This window comes from Pituophis catenifer, unplaced genomic scaffold (assembly GCF_029215685.1).
Source record: "Pituophis catenifer annectens isolate HBS135680 unplaced genomic scaffold, rPitCat1.0.hap2 SCAF_8, whole genome shotgun sequence".
In the NCBI taxonomy this organism is placed as follows: domain Eukaryota; kingdom Metazoa; phylum Chordata; class Lepidosauria; order Squamata; family Colubridae; genus Pituophis; species Pituophis catenifer.
Genome location: NW_027256888.1, coordinates 11475875 through 11494379, shown reverse-complemented (window position 1 = coordinate 11494379; position 18505 = coordinate 11475875). Strand labels below are relative to the sequence as shown.

Genomic DNA, 18505 nt, shown 5'->3' with positions numbered 1-18505 from the left:
TTTAGCAGAGTGATAGCGTTCGAAAAAAAAAACTGTTCTTGTGTCTAGAATTATCAGGAATTATTTCTAAATGAGGAGGACAGAAGTAAATTACACACGTTTAAAATGCATGATATCTGAAATCAGCCTAAACTAAGCTTTGCACTGGGATGAGACACTGAATTTGCAGCAATGGGGATTCTCCTACCCACGAAACACGCATGGTAACCCAGCTTTTCCCCAGAGCAAGTTCTCCCAGCCTGTCTTCAATCTCAAACCGAACCACAGGTAGCCATCGATTTACGACTGCAATAGAGCCCAACATTCCTGTTGCTAAGTGAGATGTTTGTTAAGTGAGTTTTGCCCCACTTTACGACCTTTCTGGCCGCAGTTGTTAAGTGAATCACTGCGATTGACAAATTAGTCACCTGGTTGTTAAGGGGAACCGGCTTCCCCATTGGGGCGTCAGATTGACCGTCTGACAATCTTGGCTCGTCAGACGGTCGCAAAAGGGGGATCACAGGATGTTGGGACTCTGCCACCGTCATAAATATGAACCCAAGTTGTCAAGCATCTGAATTCTGATCACATGATCTCATAGGGAGGCTACAAAGGTGATCAATGGTCATAAGTCACTTTTATTCAGCGCCATTGTTAACTTTTTTCAAGTTTTTTATTTTTTTAGACAAACATTTAATACATCAGTTTATCTCTTCCCTGTGACATCTTCTCTGTTATCTTCCAAATTTTCTTTCTTCTTCTGTATATGTATTATTTCTTCTATCTCGATCCTTATCCAATCCACAGTATCAATTCATCGCTAACGTAATATTCTACTCATCAGGTATTTATTTATACATACTTATATAATTAATCATTTATATCTCTTCTCCAATCAATAATAAAAATAATTCCACATTTTAAAATATTCTGAGTCTTCTCTATCCTTAATCATCAAAGTTAATCTGTTCATTTCTGCACTATCTTAAAAAAAATTTTTTTTATTACTTCTTCTTCCAAAGGTTATTTTCTCCGCTTTCCAATTTTGTGCATTGACAATCCTTACAGCTGTTGCCATTGTTAACTTTTTTTTTTAAAAAAAGTTTTTTTTATTTTTTAGACAAACATTTAATACATCAGTTAGCTCTTCCCTGTGACATCTTCTCGGTGTTATCTTCCAAAATTTCTTTCTTCTTCTGTATATGTATTATTTCTTCTATCTCGATCCTTATCCAATCCACCCTATCAATTCATCACTAACATAATATTCTACTCATCAGGTATTTTATACATACTTACATAATTAATCATTTATACCTCTTCTCCAACCAATAATAAAAATAATTCCACATTTTAAAATATTCTCTATCCTTAATCATCAAAGTTAACCCGTTCATTTCTGCACTATCTTAAAAAAAAAAAAAAAAAATTATTACTACTTCTTCCTCCAAAGGTTATTTTCTCTGCTTTCCAATTTTGTGCACAGACAATCCTTGCGGCTGTTGCCATTGTTAACTTCGAGAGGTCACTAAAAAGGGACTGTTGTAAGTCGAGGACCACTTGGTCACAAAGCGGGTCATAAACCTCCCAAAGATTTCCCCACCGCCTCTGGGGGGGGGGAAAGAAAGGGCCTTTCGTGCCTATCCTGATGGCTGTCTGCCGGTTCTTTTCAGAGGGACAAGGCAATTTTTTTCCTCCCTCACGGGGAAGGCCACCGTCAACCCGAGGCCGGCGCGCCTGCCCAGCCACGGAGGCCGCCCTCGCGGGGAGGGTTTCCAGGGAGAAAACGCTCCACCTCCCGATTGTCCGGCCGGGGGTTCAGCCAGGCCCGCGGCGGCCGGATCTACGTGTCGGTTCCCTCCGCCGCGCGGGGCCGCAGCTGAGGCGGGCCCGGCGCCGCCAACCGACGAGGCGGAGGCGGGAAAGCGGCGAGGCTGCGCTTCCCCGCCCGGCCGTGTAGGGGGGGCCCGTCGGCCTCGGCAAGCAAGCGGGCGGCCTCGGCCTCTTGAGGAGCGGCAGACGCCGCCTGACAAGAGGCCAGAGGCGGCGGCGGCGGCGCCATGGAGGACATCAACTCCAACGTGAACGCCGACGCCGAAGTGAGGAAGCTGCAGGAGCTGGTGAAGAAGCTGGAGAAGCAGAACGAGCAGCTCCGCATCCGCAGCGCGGCCGGGGCGCCCGGCGGCAGCCCCAAGAGGCTCCTCAGCGGCGGCGGAGGAGGGTCGGGCGCCTGCACGCCGCCGCTGCTCTTGACGCCTCCCGCCGCCCAGCCCTCGCCGTCCCCTTCGCCGTCGCCCCTGGGGCTGGAGAGCCGCGGCCTCAACTCCAAGGCCGGGCCGACGCGCCGGCCTCCCCCGGATGACGAGCGAGGTGCCGAGGCGGCGCGGGGGACCGCCGAGAAGAGCGGCCTGCTAGACGAGGTGGAGCCGCTGAGGCCCGACGAGCTGGAGCGGCTGGCCGGCTGCGAAGAGGACGAGACGGGCTGGTGAGGGGAGGAGGAGAGCGGGCCAAGGGTGGCTTTGGGCCGGCTGGGGCGTTAGCGCTGAGGGGAGGGAGGCCGCCACACCTGAACAGGGAAGGGAAAGAAAGGAAGGAAGGGAAGGGAGGAAGGAAGGAAGGAAGGAAGGAAGGACAGACAGACATTGGTAGAAAGAAAGGAAGGAAGGAAGGACATGGATAGAAGGAAGGAGATGAATAGACGAAAGGAAGGATGAAGGAAGGAGGGACAGAAGGAAGGAGTTGAATAGAGGAAGGAAGGAAGGAAAGAAGGAAGAAAGGACAGACATGGGTAGAAAGGAGGAGATGAATAGACGAAGAAAGAAAAGGAAGGAAGGAGGGACATGGAGAGAAGGAAGGAGATGAATAGAGAAAGGAAGGAAGGACAGACAGACATTGGTAAAAAGAAAGGAAAGAAAGGAAGGAAGGACATGGATAGAAGGAAGGAGATGAATAGACGGAAGGAAGGAAGGAAGGATGAAGGAAGGAGGGACAGAAGGAAGGAGATGAATAGAGGAAGGAAGGAAAGAAGGAAGAAAGGACAGACATGGGTAGAAAGAAGGAGATGAATAGACGAAGAAAGAAAAGGAAGGAAGGAGGGACATGGAGAGAAGGAAGGAGATGAATAGACGAAGGAAGGAAGGACAAAGGAAGGAGGGACATAATAGAAGGAAGGAGATGAATAGAGGAAGGAAGGAGATGAATAGAGGAAGGAAGGAAGGAGAGAAGGAAGAAAGGACAGACAGACATTGGTAGAAAGAAGAAAAGAAAGGAAGGACATGGATAGAAGGAAGGAGATGAATAGATGAAGAAAGGAAGGAAGGATGAAGGACGAAGGAAGGAGGGAGGAGGGAGGGACAGAAGGAAGGAGATGAATAGAGGAAGTAAGTAAGTAAGTAGGGAGGGACATGGATAGAAGGAAGAAGAATAGAGGAAGGATGGAAGGAAAGAAGGAAGGAAGGAGAGAAGAAAGAAAGGACAGATAGACATGGGTAGAAAGGAGATGAGTAGACGAAGGAAGTAAAGGAAGGAAGGAGGAACATGGAGAGAAGGAAGGAGATGAATAGACGAAAGAAGGAAGGAAGGAAGGAGGGACATGGAAGGAGATGAATAGAGGAAGGAAGGAGATGAATAGAGGAAGGAAGGATGAAGGAAGGAGGGATGTGGATAGAAGGAAGGAGATGAATAGAGGAAGGAATGAAGGAACGAAGGAAGGAAGGAGGGACATGGATAGAAGGAAGGAGATGGAGGAAGGAAGGAAGGAGATGAATAGAGGAAGGAATGAAGGAATGAAGGAAGGAGGGAGGGACATAGATAGAAGGAAGGAGATAAATAAAGGATGGAATGAAGGAAGGAAGGAAGGAGGGACGTGGATAGAAGGAAGGAGATGAATAGAGGAAGGAATGATGGACATGGGTAGAAAGAAGAATAGAAGAAGGAAGGAAAGGAAGGAATGATGGACATGGGTAGAAGGAGATGAATAGAGGAAGGGAAGAAGGACATGGATAGAAGGAATGAGATGAATAGAGGAAGGAAGGAAGGAAGGAAGGAAGGATCCTCCTGCAAATATTGGTGTACCCTCAAAGCCTGGCTAACTCTAGGTATCCCTGTGGGGAGCAAGGATTCCCAAAGCTGGGAATCTCCCTACAAGGGTCTTCCATAAGGAATCTCCCCACAGCCTTTCCCTTCTTTGCACAAGTGCTTAAGGGGAGCAGGAAAGATGGTTGGGGAGCTTCCTTGCTGGGCCTTGACACACTTTGGTTAACTGGGAAAAAACACAATTGGGTTGGGTGATGCCTTGAATCAGCCTATTTCTACACTGGGGTGTGGAATGGGCGGGTTGCGCCTTTTCTCATTCCATTATCTCATACATGTGTGTGATGGTAAATTCACACACAGATTTTTAGAACTGGTGAGGTTTGTATGGTCTAACTCTGGTTGGACAACGGGGTGGGTTGGGTTGGGCTGGACTGAATTAGATCAGTGTTTGTCAGTTCTGGGAGTTGAAGTTTTAATGGTCTTAAAATTGCCAATTTTGAAAAAAAATTAGATCATAGTGACTTTGAATGCCTTTTTCTCTCAGCCTTGAATTCTCTCCCAATTCTCTTTCACCTGATATTTATTTGTATATTGCTTTCTATACACAGTCTCACACACACAAATAATAGGGTACATTTCAATTATTTTTCTATTATGGTGAGTCAGGGTGGATGTGTTCATTAGCGCCAAAATTAGATAATAGAATAGGAGATGATATATTAAGGATGCATGATGTCATTTGATTGTGGTAGCTTAAAGGAACAAAGCAAGACTTTTTCACTTAAAATTGGGGTGTCGAGCGATTTCGTCCTTTTCTATGTATTGCTTGTATGATTGAGTACTGTAAATGCTTCTCCTCCCTCCCATGCATTATATTTGCTTCATTCTTGACAGGCACAGCCCAAGTACATTTAAGTAATTAAAATATATATATTCAAGCATATATTTAGAAGCATGGGAACCACTCTCCTATCTCATTCATCTGCAGTGTGATTCATTAGGCTAATTTTATAATTGTGAACTGAACACAGATAAACTCGTTTTAAATTTATTTTTCTTCGATGGTACAGTCATGTATGTACTTCTCAGTATTAATTCTCAAATAAGCAGAATAAAATTTCTGAATAAAAATACTATCCTAAGGTCATTAGCTGCTGATTGATTAGTTTAACTCTTTTCCACATGTTTAATTCATTTGACTGTGTTCATTCTCTTCTCTGAAGTACAGCAAAACTTCATAAAAAGTGTCATTTTCTCTCTGCAGCCTGATATTTTGCTATTGAGCTATGTACACTCTCCTGTAGATAATTTCCAGTGTTTTGATAATGGAAAAAAAAAGTTGATGAACTATTTTACGAAATGCATTATTTCCTTAATCAACTTTTCATTAATTCTTGCTTAAATCAGTGAAGATATTTTGGCAATATTGTGGTGGTGGCGTGCTGTTTTATTGTTTTCATAGTCTAGTCCACAGCTGGCATTCCCTACAGCAGGGATGTCAAACTCGATTTCATTGAGGGCCGCATCAGGGTTGTGTTTGACCTTGGGGGGCCAGGAGGGGCATGGCCAGCTCGATGTCACTCATGTCAGGGGCGCCTGTGATGACCCGAGAGCTTTGCCAGCGAATATGGGCTCCCGAGTTCCATTTCAGCTGCGACGGCTTCCTGCTGCCCTCTGCCAGAGAAAACGGAGTTGGGAGTGCCGCCCGCTGCCTTCATGAGCTTCGGTTTTGTCTGTGACAGCTCCGTTTTTGCTGGCAGAGGCACTGCAGGCTGGTTCTTCGCTGTTTCCAGTATGGCCCTGCAGGCCAGATCTAAGCACCTTGCGGCCCAGATGCGGCCCGTGGACCTTGAGTTTGACACCCCTGAAGATGTTTCCATAGTCATGTGGCCATCATGACATCGCGCTGCAATGCAGAGCGTGCAGAGAAACACCGACCGCTGTTACTTTCCCACCAAAGTGGTACCTATTTATCTACTTGCATTTATATGCTTTTGAATTGCTAGGTGGACAGGAGCTGGGGCAAGAATGGGTGTTCATGCCATCACGTGGCACTCAGGTGTCGAACTCAGATTCTTAACCGCTGAGCCATCACGTCCCTGTAAAGTGTGCATATGAGGACCCAGCTTGTTGGGGGCAATAGGCTGACTCTGTAAACCGCTTAGAGAGGGCTGTAAAGCACTGTAAAGCGGCATATAAGTCTAAGTGCTATTGCTATATGAGTGTTAAATATGGGGAAATGATATTTCATAACTAGTTACAATTGTAGAATGACAAAAAGTTACAAATATAATGCAGAATACAGAATAGCATTTCTGTATTAATTGTTTATGCCTACACTTTCAATGAACAATGTATACAGTTCTTGTAAGTCTTTTTCCTATGTTAGTTCTCCACCCTCCTTATTGAAATGAATAAGTGTTGCCTTGGTGGTAGACTCTTTGGAACAGGATGACTGATTTTGTGCTTTTTATTTTTTTTGACATAAGGTCCAATTAAAGACATTTTTATTAACTGAGACTTTAAAGGTATTTTAAAACTTAACAAGTCAGTTCATTAAGTACCTGCCCATTCTTTGGATGTTGAATATGTTTCATAAACTATCTGAAAACACTAGATTGAAGCTTTACAGTCAAGCCCTAAAATGTTTAAAGTATTAAAATACTTCATATAATATATTATCTTGCAGTTTATTTTGCAAGCAGTTTTGAATTGGAGTCAAATTATTTGGGCTTTCAGTTTATTGTGTAAGCTTGATTTTAGACTTACACTGTTTGCCTTTAATTTTGTCTTCCCATCCCCTTTTTGTAATGTTCATCTTTCAGCTCCTATGCCCCCTTAACAAAGCAAAACTTCCCTGCATGTTGGAAAATTTCCCCCCACCCCCCCAAAAATGGACAAGAGCTGCTTCTTTTTAAAGTTTCCTACCATCCCACCTCAATTTCCTAAACCATATTCCATATCATTTCTGAGTGTTTATTTATGCACAGAAAAGGCTGGTGGATATCTAAGAGGTTGTTTTGTTGTATAAACTGTTTTGACAGTTCCCATGCTTTATATTGAACTAATAAACTCTGTTTTTGCATACTGAAATTAACATTCATCTGATTTTTTTTTTCCTGGAGGGCAGGCAATCTGCCCATCAATCAATCAATCAATCACATTGCCTCGCTGGACTCTAGGTCAGGGGTCGGCAACTTTAAACACTCAAAGAGCCATTTGGATCTGTTTCCCACAGAAAAGAAAATACCAGGAGCCACAAAACCCTTTTGACATCTAAAATGAAAATAACATTGCATATATCATTTTTTACCTTTATGCTATGTATAAAAAAACTGTAGTGTGTTGCATTTAGGAAATCAGTGACCTGCTACAGAGAAAACACATTTTTATTTCTGCATGCAACAAAAACATTTTGAACTCCAGAAAAAAAAAAAAGATGGGTCGAACAGCTCAATAAATAAATGTGCCGGCGGGTGTCGCACATTGACGGTTGTGACACATATTTTGAGCGACGGAGCCGCAGCAGAGGGATGAAAGAGCCACATGCGGCTCTAGAGCCGCGGGTTGCAGACCCCTGCTCTAGGTGATTACAATGTGCATCATAAAGCCAACTATAATTAAACAATATAAAATATAAACTTTGTAGTACGATAATGCAACGAAAAAGTTACGTAATGGTTCCCGAATCAATTCCCCAAAAGCTGGATCTTTACAGCTCTCCAGAAGACTAGAGTATAAGAAGAAGGGCCCTTATTACTTCCCGAAGATAATGTGTCCCAGAGGGGAGCCCTACGAAGAGTGCGTGCCTTCAGAGTCTCTTTCCCCTAGTATCTGGAGATCCCATGAAGGCACTAACTGGGTTAGGTGGGCACATTCAATCAGGGAAAGGCAGTCTCTTTAATTTCCAGGAAGCTGAGAAAAAAATGCACTTAAAATAAAACTCTGTTGTCTTGTGCTTTTTGTTAAAAAGAACAATATATTGAAGTTCTAATTTGTCTGTATATCCCTATGTAATGTTCGGGTCTTTTAATTTCCACCAGGTTGTATATGTCACCAAAGAAGAAAGTGACCCCAGTGCAAAAATCAATCAGTCCACTCATTTGGTGCAGGCAAATACTGGATTATCCAACTCCAGATATTGAATGTGCTAAACAGTCATTGATCCATAGGCTTGAACAGACCATGTCAGGTGAGCTTCTGATTTTTTTTTTTTATGCTAACTTGTTTTAAACAGGTAGTATTTTTAAAAAATAGTTATATTCCAGTGAAAGTTAGCCTGTTTTAAATCCAATTTACATTAATAGGAAGATTATGATATGCTTTCTTATATTAAAAATTCATGGGAGACAAGTGTCCAGCTATGTTGTAGTTATTGTCTAATAAGTATGCCAGCACGGCAGCTGTTTTGTATGGTATCATTTTATTTTAAATGAATTGGTATCTGAGAAACGGCATATAAAATAATAATCTGCCATTTGTTGGCAACAAATGTGGGGGGAAAATATTAAAATGACTACGGCAACGTCTCCCACCAGCAAGAATTACTAAAATGTTTCCGGGTACATCAGAGTTATGTTGGAAATGTGGGAAACCAGAGGTACGTATTTCCATCAATGGTGGACTTGTATAATGGCAAAGAGGTATTGGAGAAGGATTAGGAATTGGATTAAGGAAATTACTAATGTGGACCTCCAATGGAAACCTGAGATATATTTGCTAGGTATTTGCCCAGAGGGGCTAAGTAAGAAAAAATGGTATCTCACTCTACATATTTTAGTCGCAGCTAGAATAGTGTTAGCCCAACAATGGAAAGAAAAAGAGATACCGGCCAGTGTCCAAATTATAAAGAGTGCGCTGAAGCGGACAGAATGACATATAGGTTGAAAGAAAAAAAGGATTCTGAATTTTTTCAAAGTTGGGACAGTTGGTACCGGTGGTTGAATAAAAGGATTGAGATGAAGTGAAGGCCTAAGTCAATATGAGGAGAGATATACTTACCTAGATTGAAAGACAATTGTTTGAAAACCATATTTAGGGATTATTTACTTTATTCTGTGTTGTGGGCACAATTATTTATTAATGAGGGCAGGAATATTATCTGCCGGGATGGATGTGTTTGTGTGTCTAGTGTTATGAATGGGGGAGGGAGGGAGGGGAATGTATGATTTTTGTTATGTATAATCAATGTTTTTGTCTTATGTTGATTTTAACTTGGAAAATTTAATAAAATTTATTTTTAAAAAATAATAATCTGCAATTGTTTTTTTGCAAAAAAAAATTTCAGGGACATTAAATAACTGAAATAAGTGATGAGATGGTATTTTCTGGACTGTTACATTATCAAAATTTAATATTAGTGTTTGCCAAATTAAATTTAAAAATTTAAAATTGATGGGATTCTACTGTAGAGAGTTTATGCTATTAAGGTGAAGAGATATGTTTTTTTTTTAAAAAAAACCCTTGTTCTACTTTGTACCCACATTCTGTACCTCATAACATACTATATGAAATTAAAACCAGAAATGCAATTTTAAGTGCTGTGAAACAGTATATGACTTTTTTCCCCGCTGTTTTTTTTTTTTTTTACAGCTCTCAAGAGACACAGCCTATATAGTAATCCATTCAACACTGTCAACTACACAAACTCCTATAGCCACAGTGCTGGCAGTCCCTACAGCACTAGCTTCAGTTCTTCTTCCCCTACACCAGCGAAAGCTCCTTTAGTAAAACAGCTCATATATCCTAACAACTCAGGTAAGAGCCTCAGATCTAAGCGGCACATGATAGACACCAAGAAAAACGTATTCGCTCTTAATATTTTCAGTTATTTCAGACGTTTGAATCTATTTCTGCTTTTACAGTTTATGCAGATAAAGCACTATATTAGCAATTTTTAATGATATCTGAATAATTTTGAGCTGTAATCCTTATATTGCTGTGTACATTTCCTTCCTTCCTTCCTTCCTTCCTTCCTTCCTTCCTTCCTTCCTTCCTTCCTTCCTTCCTTCCTTCCTTCCTTCCTTTATGTAGTCAACTTCCTACAGACCAGAGTATGCCCAAATCCTGGTCAAGGTAGGCTACTATACTTACAAACAGGTTAAAGTTATTTTTACATTTATTCTATTTGGAATTTATAAATTCATCTTTTGTAGTGGAGGTACAATTTTGAGTGCCAGAATTATTTTTCCTTAATAGCAAAACATTGAAATTAAGATACAATTATTATGGAAGTGGTGAATGGAGAGTTGCAGAAGTCTTAAAACAATAAAGACTTGTTTCAACTTTCCTTTAAAGCACTTTTAAGAGTTTCAATATTTAGAAGTTCACTTAAATCCACCACATTGTAGATTGGTACCTAACTTGAAGAGAAATGAGTTTATTTCATTTCATGAGTTTATTTGAGTTCTTGGAAGTTTTTTCTTTCTGCCTTCAGTGTTCTATAAATCATGCTGATTTATAGGGATGATAAGGATGTCTTTATTAATTTGTTTTTCTGTTCTTATAGGTCATTTCAAAAGTTCTGATCGAAATCCTCCACTCAGCCCACAATCCTCTATAGACAGTGAATTAAGTGCTTCAGAAATGGATGAAGACTCAATAGGATCTAATTACAAACTAAACGACTTAACCGATGTGCAAATTTTAGCCCGAATGCAAGAAGAGAGTAAGTAGTTTAAACATCATAAAAAGTAAAAATCTGAGTTTTTTTACTGTTATTTTTAACATGTTTGCTTTTGTTGGTAAACTTCAGGGATTCAACATGAAGGCCACATGTTAAGAAACAAAAAGGTTTGAGAAATAATTGGCCAAAAGAAATGGAAAATAATAGGAAAGACTAAGAGGTGAATAAAAAAATAGGGAAAAATTCAACATTGAAATGTGTCCATTTATGTTTCTGCATAGCAACTCTTTCTAGATGCAGTTTTAAATAATTGCTATAGTGCTGAGGTTATAAACCAGTAGGAAAGTGGGAACATTTTGGAAATTTGACAGGTTTCTTGGCTTCTAATCACCCAAAACATTGTTGGAAACTCAGATGACATGCTGGTTGTAGTTGAAGACATGATCTGGATTTGAATAGACAGTTCTTAAAAGCACCACCTCCATCTCCCAGTACATTTACCAAGAAGGATGGAAAACTCTATGTATGAGCTATCATTGCATTATCTTTTGTGACAGACTGGGAATTAAATCAGAGTTAATACTATAATCTTTATGTTTCTTGGTTACAGTCCTCTTAGAGAGCTGCACTGGGGACAGCATTACCAGGCATGAGTTCAATTCGGATTTACAGAACAATTTTCCTTCAGTGATTGCCATCGAGGCCACATAACTGAAACTAGTTTTATAAAAGGTTGTGATTTCATGTTTATTGCATTTAGTAACTTACCCAGAATAAAACAAAGGACTTGTGGGAATATTTCAACTAAAATGTGTTTCTTGATGCAAACTTCACTGAAAACCTAAGTCTTCATTATGTCTGCTGGATAAAATGTAAAGCTGCATATTCATCGGAGAAAAATGTATTAGTTATAATATCAATTACTTTGGCGTTGTAATTATAGGGTGGCCCAACCTAATCTAAAGCCAAAGGGAAGAGGGACAGGAATTGGAGAGTTCCTGCAAGATGTCAGAAAAATGTCCCCACCTCCCTACCATAGAAGAAAATAAATTATGACATGTTAAAGTTAGGTTTTGTATACTGCACGAGCCAGAAGGAGCGCTGAGAAAATATTAACAGACCCCTCACATCTTGACACAATCTATTTCAACTTCTCCCCTCAGAACGCCACTATAATAGGGCATTGTATGCCAAAACAACTAGACATAAAGATAGTTTTTTCCCCCGTGCCACAACTCTGCTGAACACTTAATTCCCTCAGTACTGTCACATTTCTCATCTTTCCTACTATCTTCTCCTATTGGATTCTTATGATTTATCAATTGTTGTTTGTAACTTATGATTTATGATTATAACTATGATTTATGACCTGTGACCTATTACTTGCTGTTTATATGTACACTTCTGGACGTTTGCACCGGAGACAAATTCCTTGCGTGTCCGATCACACTTGGCCAATAAAGAATTCTATTCTCTTCTGTTTACTTTTTGCCAGTAGATGATATCCAGCTTTTGTTTGTGTCTATTTATTACGTTTCTGTTTAGCTCAGAGGTCCTATAATACAATTTCTCCACAGAATTAATCTTTCAGTATATAGTAGCATACAGTCAATACTGCCAACAGATTCTGGTTTGAGATGTTGTAGGCATAACAATCAAGCTAGTGTGTTGTTTTCTGGCTGGATAACGTGGAGGCATATTGTAGCCATTTGGCGTTGCGTGTCATTAAGATGTGAATAATGCCTAGCTTTGTCTTTCCATCTGCTGCTGTGGAAGCGGTGAAACATTTGATTTCTAGAATTTATTAAGAGCTGGCCTCAAAGTGTGGTTAAATATTGACAAGAAAAACGTAGTATTGGTTAAAATGATAAATTTGGAACTGATGTCAGATCCACATTGCTAGTCCATGCTTATCGCTTGCTTTCAAATCCTGGATGCTAAGGTCTAGATCTAGAATAACTGGTGCATAACTTAACTTTGGTTAATTCTAGATAACCCATGCTGCATTGGGCCATTGCTTCAGACCAGGGGGGGGGGGTCAAACTGGCAGCCTGCGGGCCGGATGCATCATGTGCAGGCCACGCCCACCCCGGCTCCGCAAAGGCAAAAACCGTCGCGATACGTCACGTGGCGTGATTGAGTTCGACACCCATGCTTCGGATGTATTTGCTTCCCAGATTCTTCAATGCCTTCAGCAATGACAGCTAATAATGTACTGCCTTTACTGGAAAAGCTGAGATGCATTCAGTGGCGTTTCTGCCTTGAAAACAGCCCCGGTCAAACGCCAGCATGGGAATTGTTTTATGACATGTTCCTTGTTTGTACTCATCAAAAAGGAGATTGTACTTCAGGGCAATGTTCTTTCTGTCCTTAGGCCTTCGGCAAGAATACGCAGCAACTACTTCTCGGCGTAGCTCTGGTTCTTCATGTAGTTCTATGCGGCGTGGAACGTTTAGCGACCAGGAACTTGATGCCCAGAGCTTAGAAGACGAAGAAGACAGCTGCCACCATGCAGTGCACCCAGCTATGAATAGGTTCTCTCCATCACCTCGCAATTCACCCCGGCCTTCGCCAAAGCAGTCCCCGAGGAATTCTCCCAGGTCTCGATCCCCCGCTAGAGGAATAGAGTACAGCAGAGTGTCGCCTCAGCCCATGCTTAGCCGCCTGCAGCAACCCCGCCTTTCACTTCAAGGACATCCCCCTGATTTACAAACCACCACTGTCAAAAATGAAGGTAAAAGACTTTGTCTTCAGTTTTACATACGAAACATTCAGCTAGGGGCTGTGGGTGTGGCCCCGGTGGTACAGGAGCATTTAAAACTCTGGTTGTGAAATCAGCAGCCCTGTAAATTATCCAAATATAATAAAATTAAAAATGTGCTATGTATTTGGCCTTACAGCCAAAGATACAAGGAAAGGTAGAATAAGTTTTGTGATAGGTGGTTGTTGGTCTTTTTTTTTTCATTAGGATGATTAGAAATCCGTAAGCTCTGAAAATAATTTTGTTTTGTGGCCATGTAATTTTTCAAATAATAATAACAACAACATTGTCATCCAATTCTCATATTGAGAACTCCATCAAGAAGAATGCCCATTAGGAAAAAAAAAAAGGTTAACCAGGCCAAAATAGTGACAAACGACTATTGTAATTTTTTTTCCCTAAAGGAAATAGAATTAATGGCAAAATGAAAATTGTTGCTTCAAAGAGGTGATAGTTTTAAATATATGTCATATAAAAAAAAACCTCTTGAGATGCTGAATTACTGCAAGTAGGATTAATTATTCTTAGCAAATATATACATGAGAAAGGAAAAGTAAATTTCCTTTTCTGTAAGCATGCATTTATTCAATTTTCAGTTTTCAATTATTCCTTGCATGGTAGGTTATCTGCCATTATTTTTTAAAAAATAAAGTGCTTATTCTTAACTTCAACCTTAACTTGCTTGATGGATGAAGCCAGAACTGTTTACTTGAGAGAAAAAAAATTAAATACCACATGCCACAAAGTAAAATGGTTTGCCCTTTGAATCGAATCAGTCAACATTAGTTTGAAATAAAGAAACGGAACAAAGCCACTGGACTCATGAGAATATATGGAAGGAGGAAGAAAGTATACATTTTAAAAGAACAACTGAGATTTTATTATATTGGGATTTAGTTCATTTTATTCTTGCTTCTGTTTCTAAGATCTAGTCGTATATATGTTATACCTGAAGGAAAAATACTGTATACAGAAACTAAATAGTATTTTTTTCAAAGTTCAAAGTAAGAAAGGTACTGTTAGAGGGTGAGCTATATACAGTATATTTCCTAATAATCTCATTACAGTACAGAATAACTAGGATGTTTCTTCTATTAACATTTTCCTTTAAAAGTTAGTCTCTCTCTTTTTTTTTTAATGGAATTCAATGAGATGCATAAACTAAAGTGTTGCTAAGAGACCACAAACAGACTCAACAAGCTTATTTTTCTGTTGTTGTTGGATGTTCCTGCTGCTTCCCAGTTCTTTTTAAATCTCTTCGGGCATGTTGCATTGCTAATTCTACTTTGTGAAAGGAGACCTATCAGACTGCACATTGTATAGCACTGTTTAAAAACGATTGCATTTAAAAAAAATTTCATCTTCCCGTTTTGCTCCCTTTCATTGCTTGCTTTAAAGCTTTCTTTCAGTTCCCTACATTCTCTGCAGCAAGTGAAATTCCAGCTAACTGTTTTGTTACCAGGTAGACTTAAGATCTGAGAAAGTTGAATGAAAGAATTCCATCTTTCTCATCAACCAGTTATTAGCGTTTTGAAAATGCAATTCTTTGACTTGGAAATTACGAAACTTGAGCTCTAGGAAGCAATTTGAACTCAGTTATTCTAGCACTATAATTCCTGTTACATCCATTAACAGGAGACTGATCAAAAATAGTAATACAGAATATCTGAAGCGTATGTTTTTCTAAGCAGATCTTACTGTTTCAAACGTTTGAATAGACCAGTGATGGCTAACCTTTTTGCCGTCAGGTGCCAAAAACGGGGGGAGCACGGGGTGTTGTGCGCGCGCATGCCCACACCCATAATTCAATGTGCCTCACCCACCCCCCACACATGCGCACGTGATCCTCCCATGCTTCCCCTTCTTTTGGCATGCAATGGCACGATGAGCCCAGTAGACCAGTTTTTCGCCCTCCCCAGGCTCCAGAGGCTTTGTTGGAGCCTGGTGAGGGGGAAAGCAGCCTTCCCCACCCTCACGGAGGCCCTCCGGAGGCCGGGAGCAGCCCGTTTGCTGACTTCCGGTGGGACTGGAAGGCCCATTTTTCACTCTCCCCAGGCTCCAGAGCCTTTCTAGGAGCCTGGGGAGGGTGAAAACGGCCTCCCCCCCCCCGAGGCTCTCCGGAGGCTGGAAACAGCCTGTTTCCCGACTTCCAGTGGGCCCAGAAGGCCCGAAAATCAGCTGGCCAGTGCACATGCGCACTGGAGCTGAGCTAGGGCAACCCTTGTGTGCCCACTGATATGGCTCCATGTGCCACCTGTGGCACGCGTGCCATAGGTTCACCATCATGGGAATATACGATAAATATAAATCAAGTGAAGCAATGCCTTGGTAGTACAGTGGTCTAAGGCACCCTGTTATTAAGCTGGTTATTAAGACCAGCTGCCTGCAATTACTGCAGGTTCGAATCTCGCCAAGGCTCAAGGTTGACTCAGCCTTCCATCCTTTCTAAGGTAGGTAAATTGAGGACCCAGTTATGGGGGCAATAAGCTGACTTTGTATAAATATACAAAAGGATGAAGGCTATTGCTGAGCACATTGTAAGCCGCCCTGAGTCTCCGGAGAAGGACGGCATATAAATCAAAATTAAAAAAAAAAAAAAATGCATGGCTTGTACCTTAAATGGGACAATTTCAAAAAATATAGCGGAAATTTCTTCTAAAGTCCCAACAGAAAATAATGTGTAGTTCCCAGAGGAAGTGCATATGCCTGTTTGTCTGAAATATTGAGGGTGACACTCTTTGTCAATTTACTCTTTTGTGACTTGCACCTGCCCCTTTTCACATACCTACAAGTGGTGTGGAAAATGCCAGGCTGGAAAATACTCTATTCTGTGTTTTGTACTGACAGGCTTGTTCATCCCCTGGTGCTGAACTCTGCTGTTCTCCTCCCCTGTGGCTCTGTCTGCCACTAACTCTTAAATAGGATTTAATCTCAATGGAAAAACTATACAGGTGGGTGGAAACCTGTAAGCTAGATAGGCACTTGGGAAGGTGAGTAACAGCAATGAGGGCGCTCGGCTGGAATGGCAAGTGACGGCACACCTGTTCCACGCAGCACGGGATCAGGACCACTTTTGTATACAGCTTTTTATTGGTTCTTGGTAATCTTGCTGTAGCAAAAGTAACGCTGTGGCTGAAAACCTAACCTGTCCTTCCTTTTAAATTATGTTGGCATACCTCATGTTTCCCTGCATGCATGACATCCTTGCGCCATGAATGAGCAGCTGGTTGAAAGGAAAGGAGACGTCTTATTAGAAGTAGGTTGAAAAATTCCTAAAGGGATCAGGAAAATTAGTCTGAGTAACTTGCCTAATAACAAATTTAAAATATACATGGTTACTGCATCTCTGAGCTAGATTGAGGGATTATCTAATATGCTCAGTAATGGATTAGGGGAGGGTCTGTCTTTATTTGTAAGAGATGGTGGCCCCATCTATTTTCCTCTGTACCGATTAGGAAGCTGGGAGCTGCTATTAGATTGGTTTACACAATAGACAAAAGTCAAAATAGCAATATGTTGTAGCTGTTCATAGTGATTCTATATTTCTGTAATTAAGTTCCAGTCTCTATATAATCTCAGACTGCCAAGTCATAATTGGGGGAGGGGGGGGCAGTAATCCAATTATTCCCTATAGTAATTACTACTGGGTGGAATTGAGGGATAGATACACAGCAGTATCAAAGTATGTACAGTATTTGTATATCGGACTAAAATAATGATTCTCGGCATAGTTCATAAGCAGGCGGCGCTAAACTTAATTTGAATAGCTCTGTTCATCTTTATCCCTGTTTGCATTATTTTTCATCCTTTGAGCTTTTGCTTTTGCTCTTGCTTCTCTTGCATTGATCTTAAAATGGGATACACCAACCAACAACAAGAAATATTCTCTAACTCAAAAAAAATAAAATAAAAATAAAGTAGATTATATGTTGTGATCAGTGAAATATATTTTAAGCCTATTTTTACTTAAAACTGTGCATTCTGTGGGTATAGCAAAAGCGGTCAAGGAAACTCAGCATAGTTAATTCCATTAAATTTAAGAAATTATTTGCGTTGTTTCTTAGTCAGGATGCTGATTTGGTGACAGCTGAGAAAGTTAAGTTCACATGATTTATAGTATTACTCAATCCAAGAGCTCAGGTTTCTATATTCTACAAATATAGGAATTTTTTTTGCATTGGCCTATTATTTCTAGTTGCGCACTAGTTCCAGTGCACCTCCAAATTGTTATATATCTCAGTTTACGGTTCAATCTAGTTTCCAACAGTGTTTCAGACAAAATGCTCATTGTCATTTCATGCAGGCCCATAAATCCCATAAATCTTCGAAATTCCCAAATCTGCTTTAAATCACGATGTCATACAATTATCGCACTTGAGAGTGTTTCCTTTTCAGAGAAATAACAGGTGAAAATGATATACAGAGAACACCATTTGATTTATATCACTAAAGAATGAAAAATTAAGATGACGCAGATTGGTTGGTTATATATTACATCAGCAGTCCCCAACCTTTGCGGCTTGGCAGCCTGGCCGGGGGGGGGGGGGAAGGGAAACTGGGCTTTGCGAGTAGTGGCCCGGCACACGCATCCACAGCTCGACTTGTGCGAGTGGCGGGCTGACGCGCACAGCTTGACTTGCACAAGTTGAGTTGTGTATGCATGTGACCCGGTTGGAAATAGGCCGCAGCCCAGTTGTGGGCTGTGAGCCGGGGTTGGGGACCCCTGTATTACATCATAGCAGAAGAAACAAAGTCCACAACATAATGCATTCCACATTTTTTTAAAAAAATTAAATTCATGTTTAATTTATTGGGCTATTACACTGTTATGATGAATATCAGTGTTGATTTTTTTCTTATTAAGATTCATAAGGCTCAATATTGCCTAGCAAGCACATCATTTAGCTAATAAAGCTGATTTTTCCCCAAATCTGTAGTGATGATCCTTCTATATGTAAACCAATACTGCTAGGATGATGGAGAAGACATTTTGACTATAAGCCCATATTTGTTCAAAGCTATGGAATCTGTTCATCACTGTAGGGTTTCTGAAAACTGCTAATCTAAATTGTTTCCCATTGTTTCTTCTTAAAATTATAGCATTT

The 18505-nt window shown here is 40.7% G+C and overlaps 1 protein-coding gene across 3 annotated transcripts in view; it reads left to right on the top strand.

The window, feature by feature from the left end:
* The first annotated feature begins 1804 nt into the window (after window positions 1-1804).
* The window catches only part of SLAIN2 (SLAIN motif family member 2), a 36611-nt gene continuing 19910 nt past the window's right edge, over window positions 1805-18505 (top strand). For all 3 annotated transcript variants that reach the window (XM_070948681.1, XM_070948680.1, XM_070948679.1), the window contains exons 1-5: window positions 1805-2464; window positions 8058-8206; window positions 9607-9771; window positions 10523-10681; window positions 13014-13373. In XM_070948681.1, the coding sequence (XP_070804782.1) occupies window positions 2040-2464; window positions 8058-8206; window positions 9607-9771; window positions 10523-10681; window positions 13014-13373 (1258 nt within the window). In that variant the 5' untranslated portion in view covers window positions 1805-2039. The remainder of the gene's footprint in view (window positions 2465-8057; window positions 8207-9606; window positions 9772-10522; window positions 10682-13013; window positions 13374-18505) is intronic.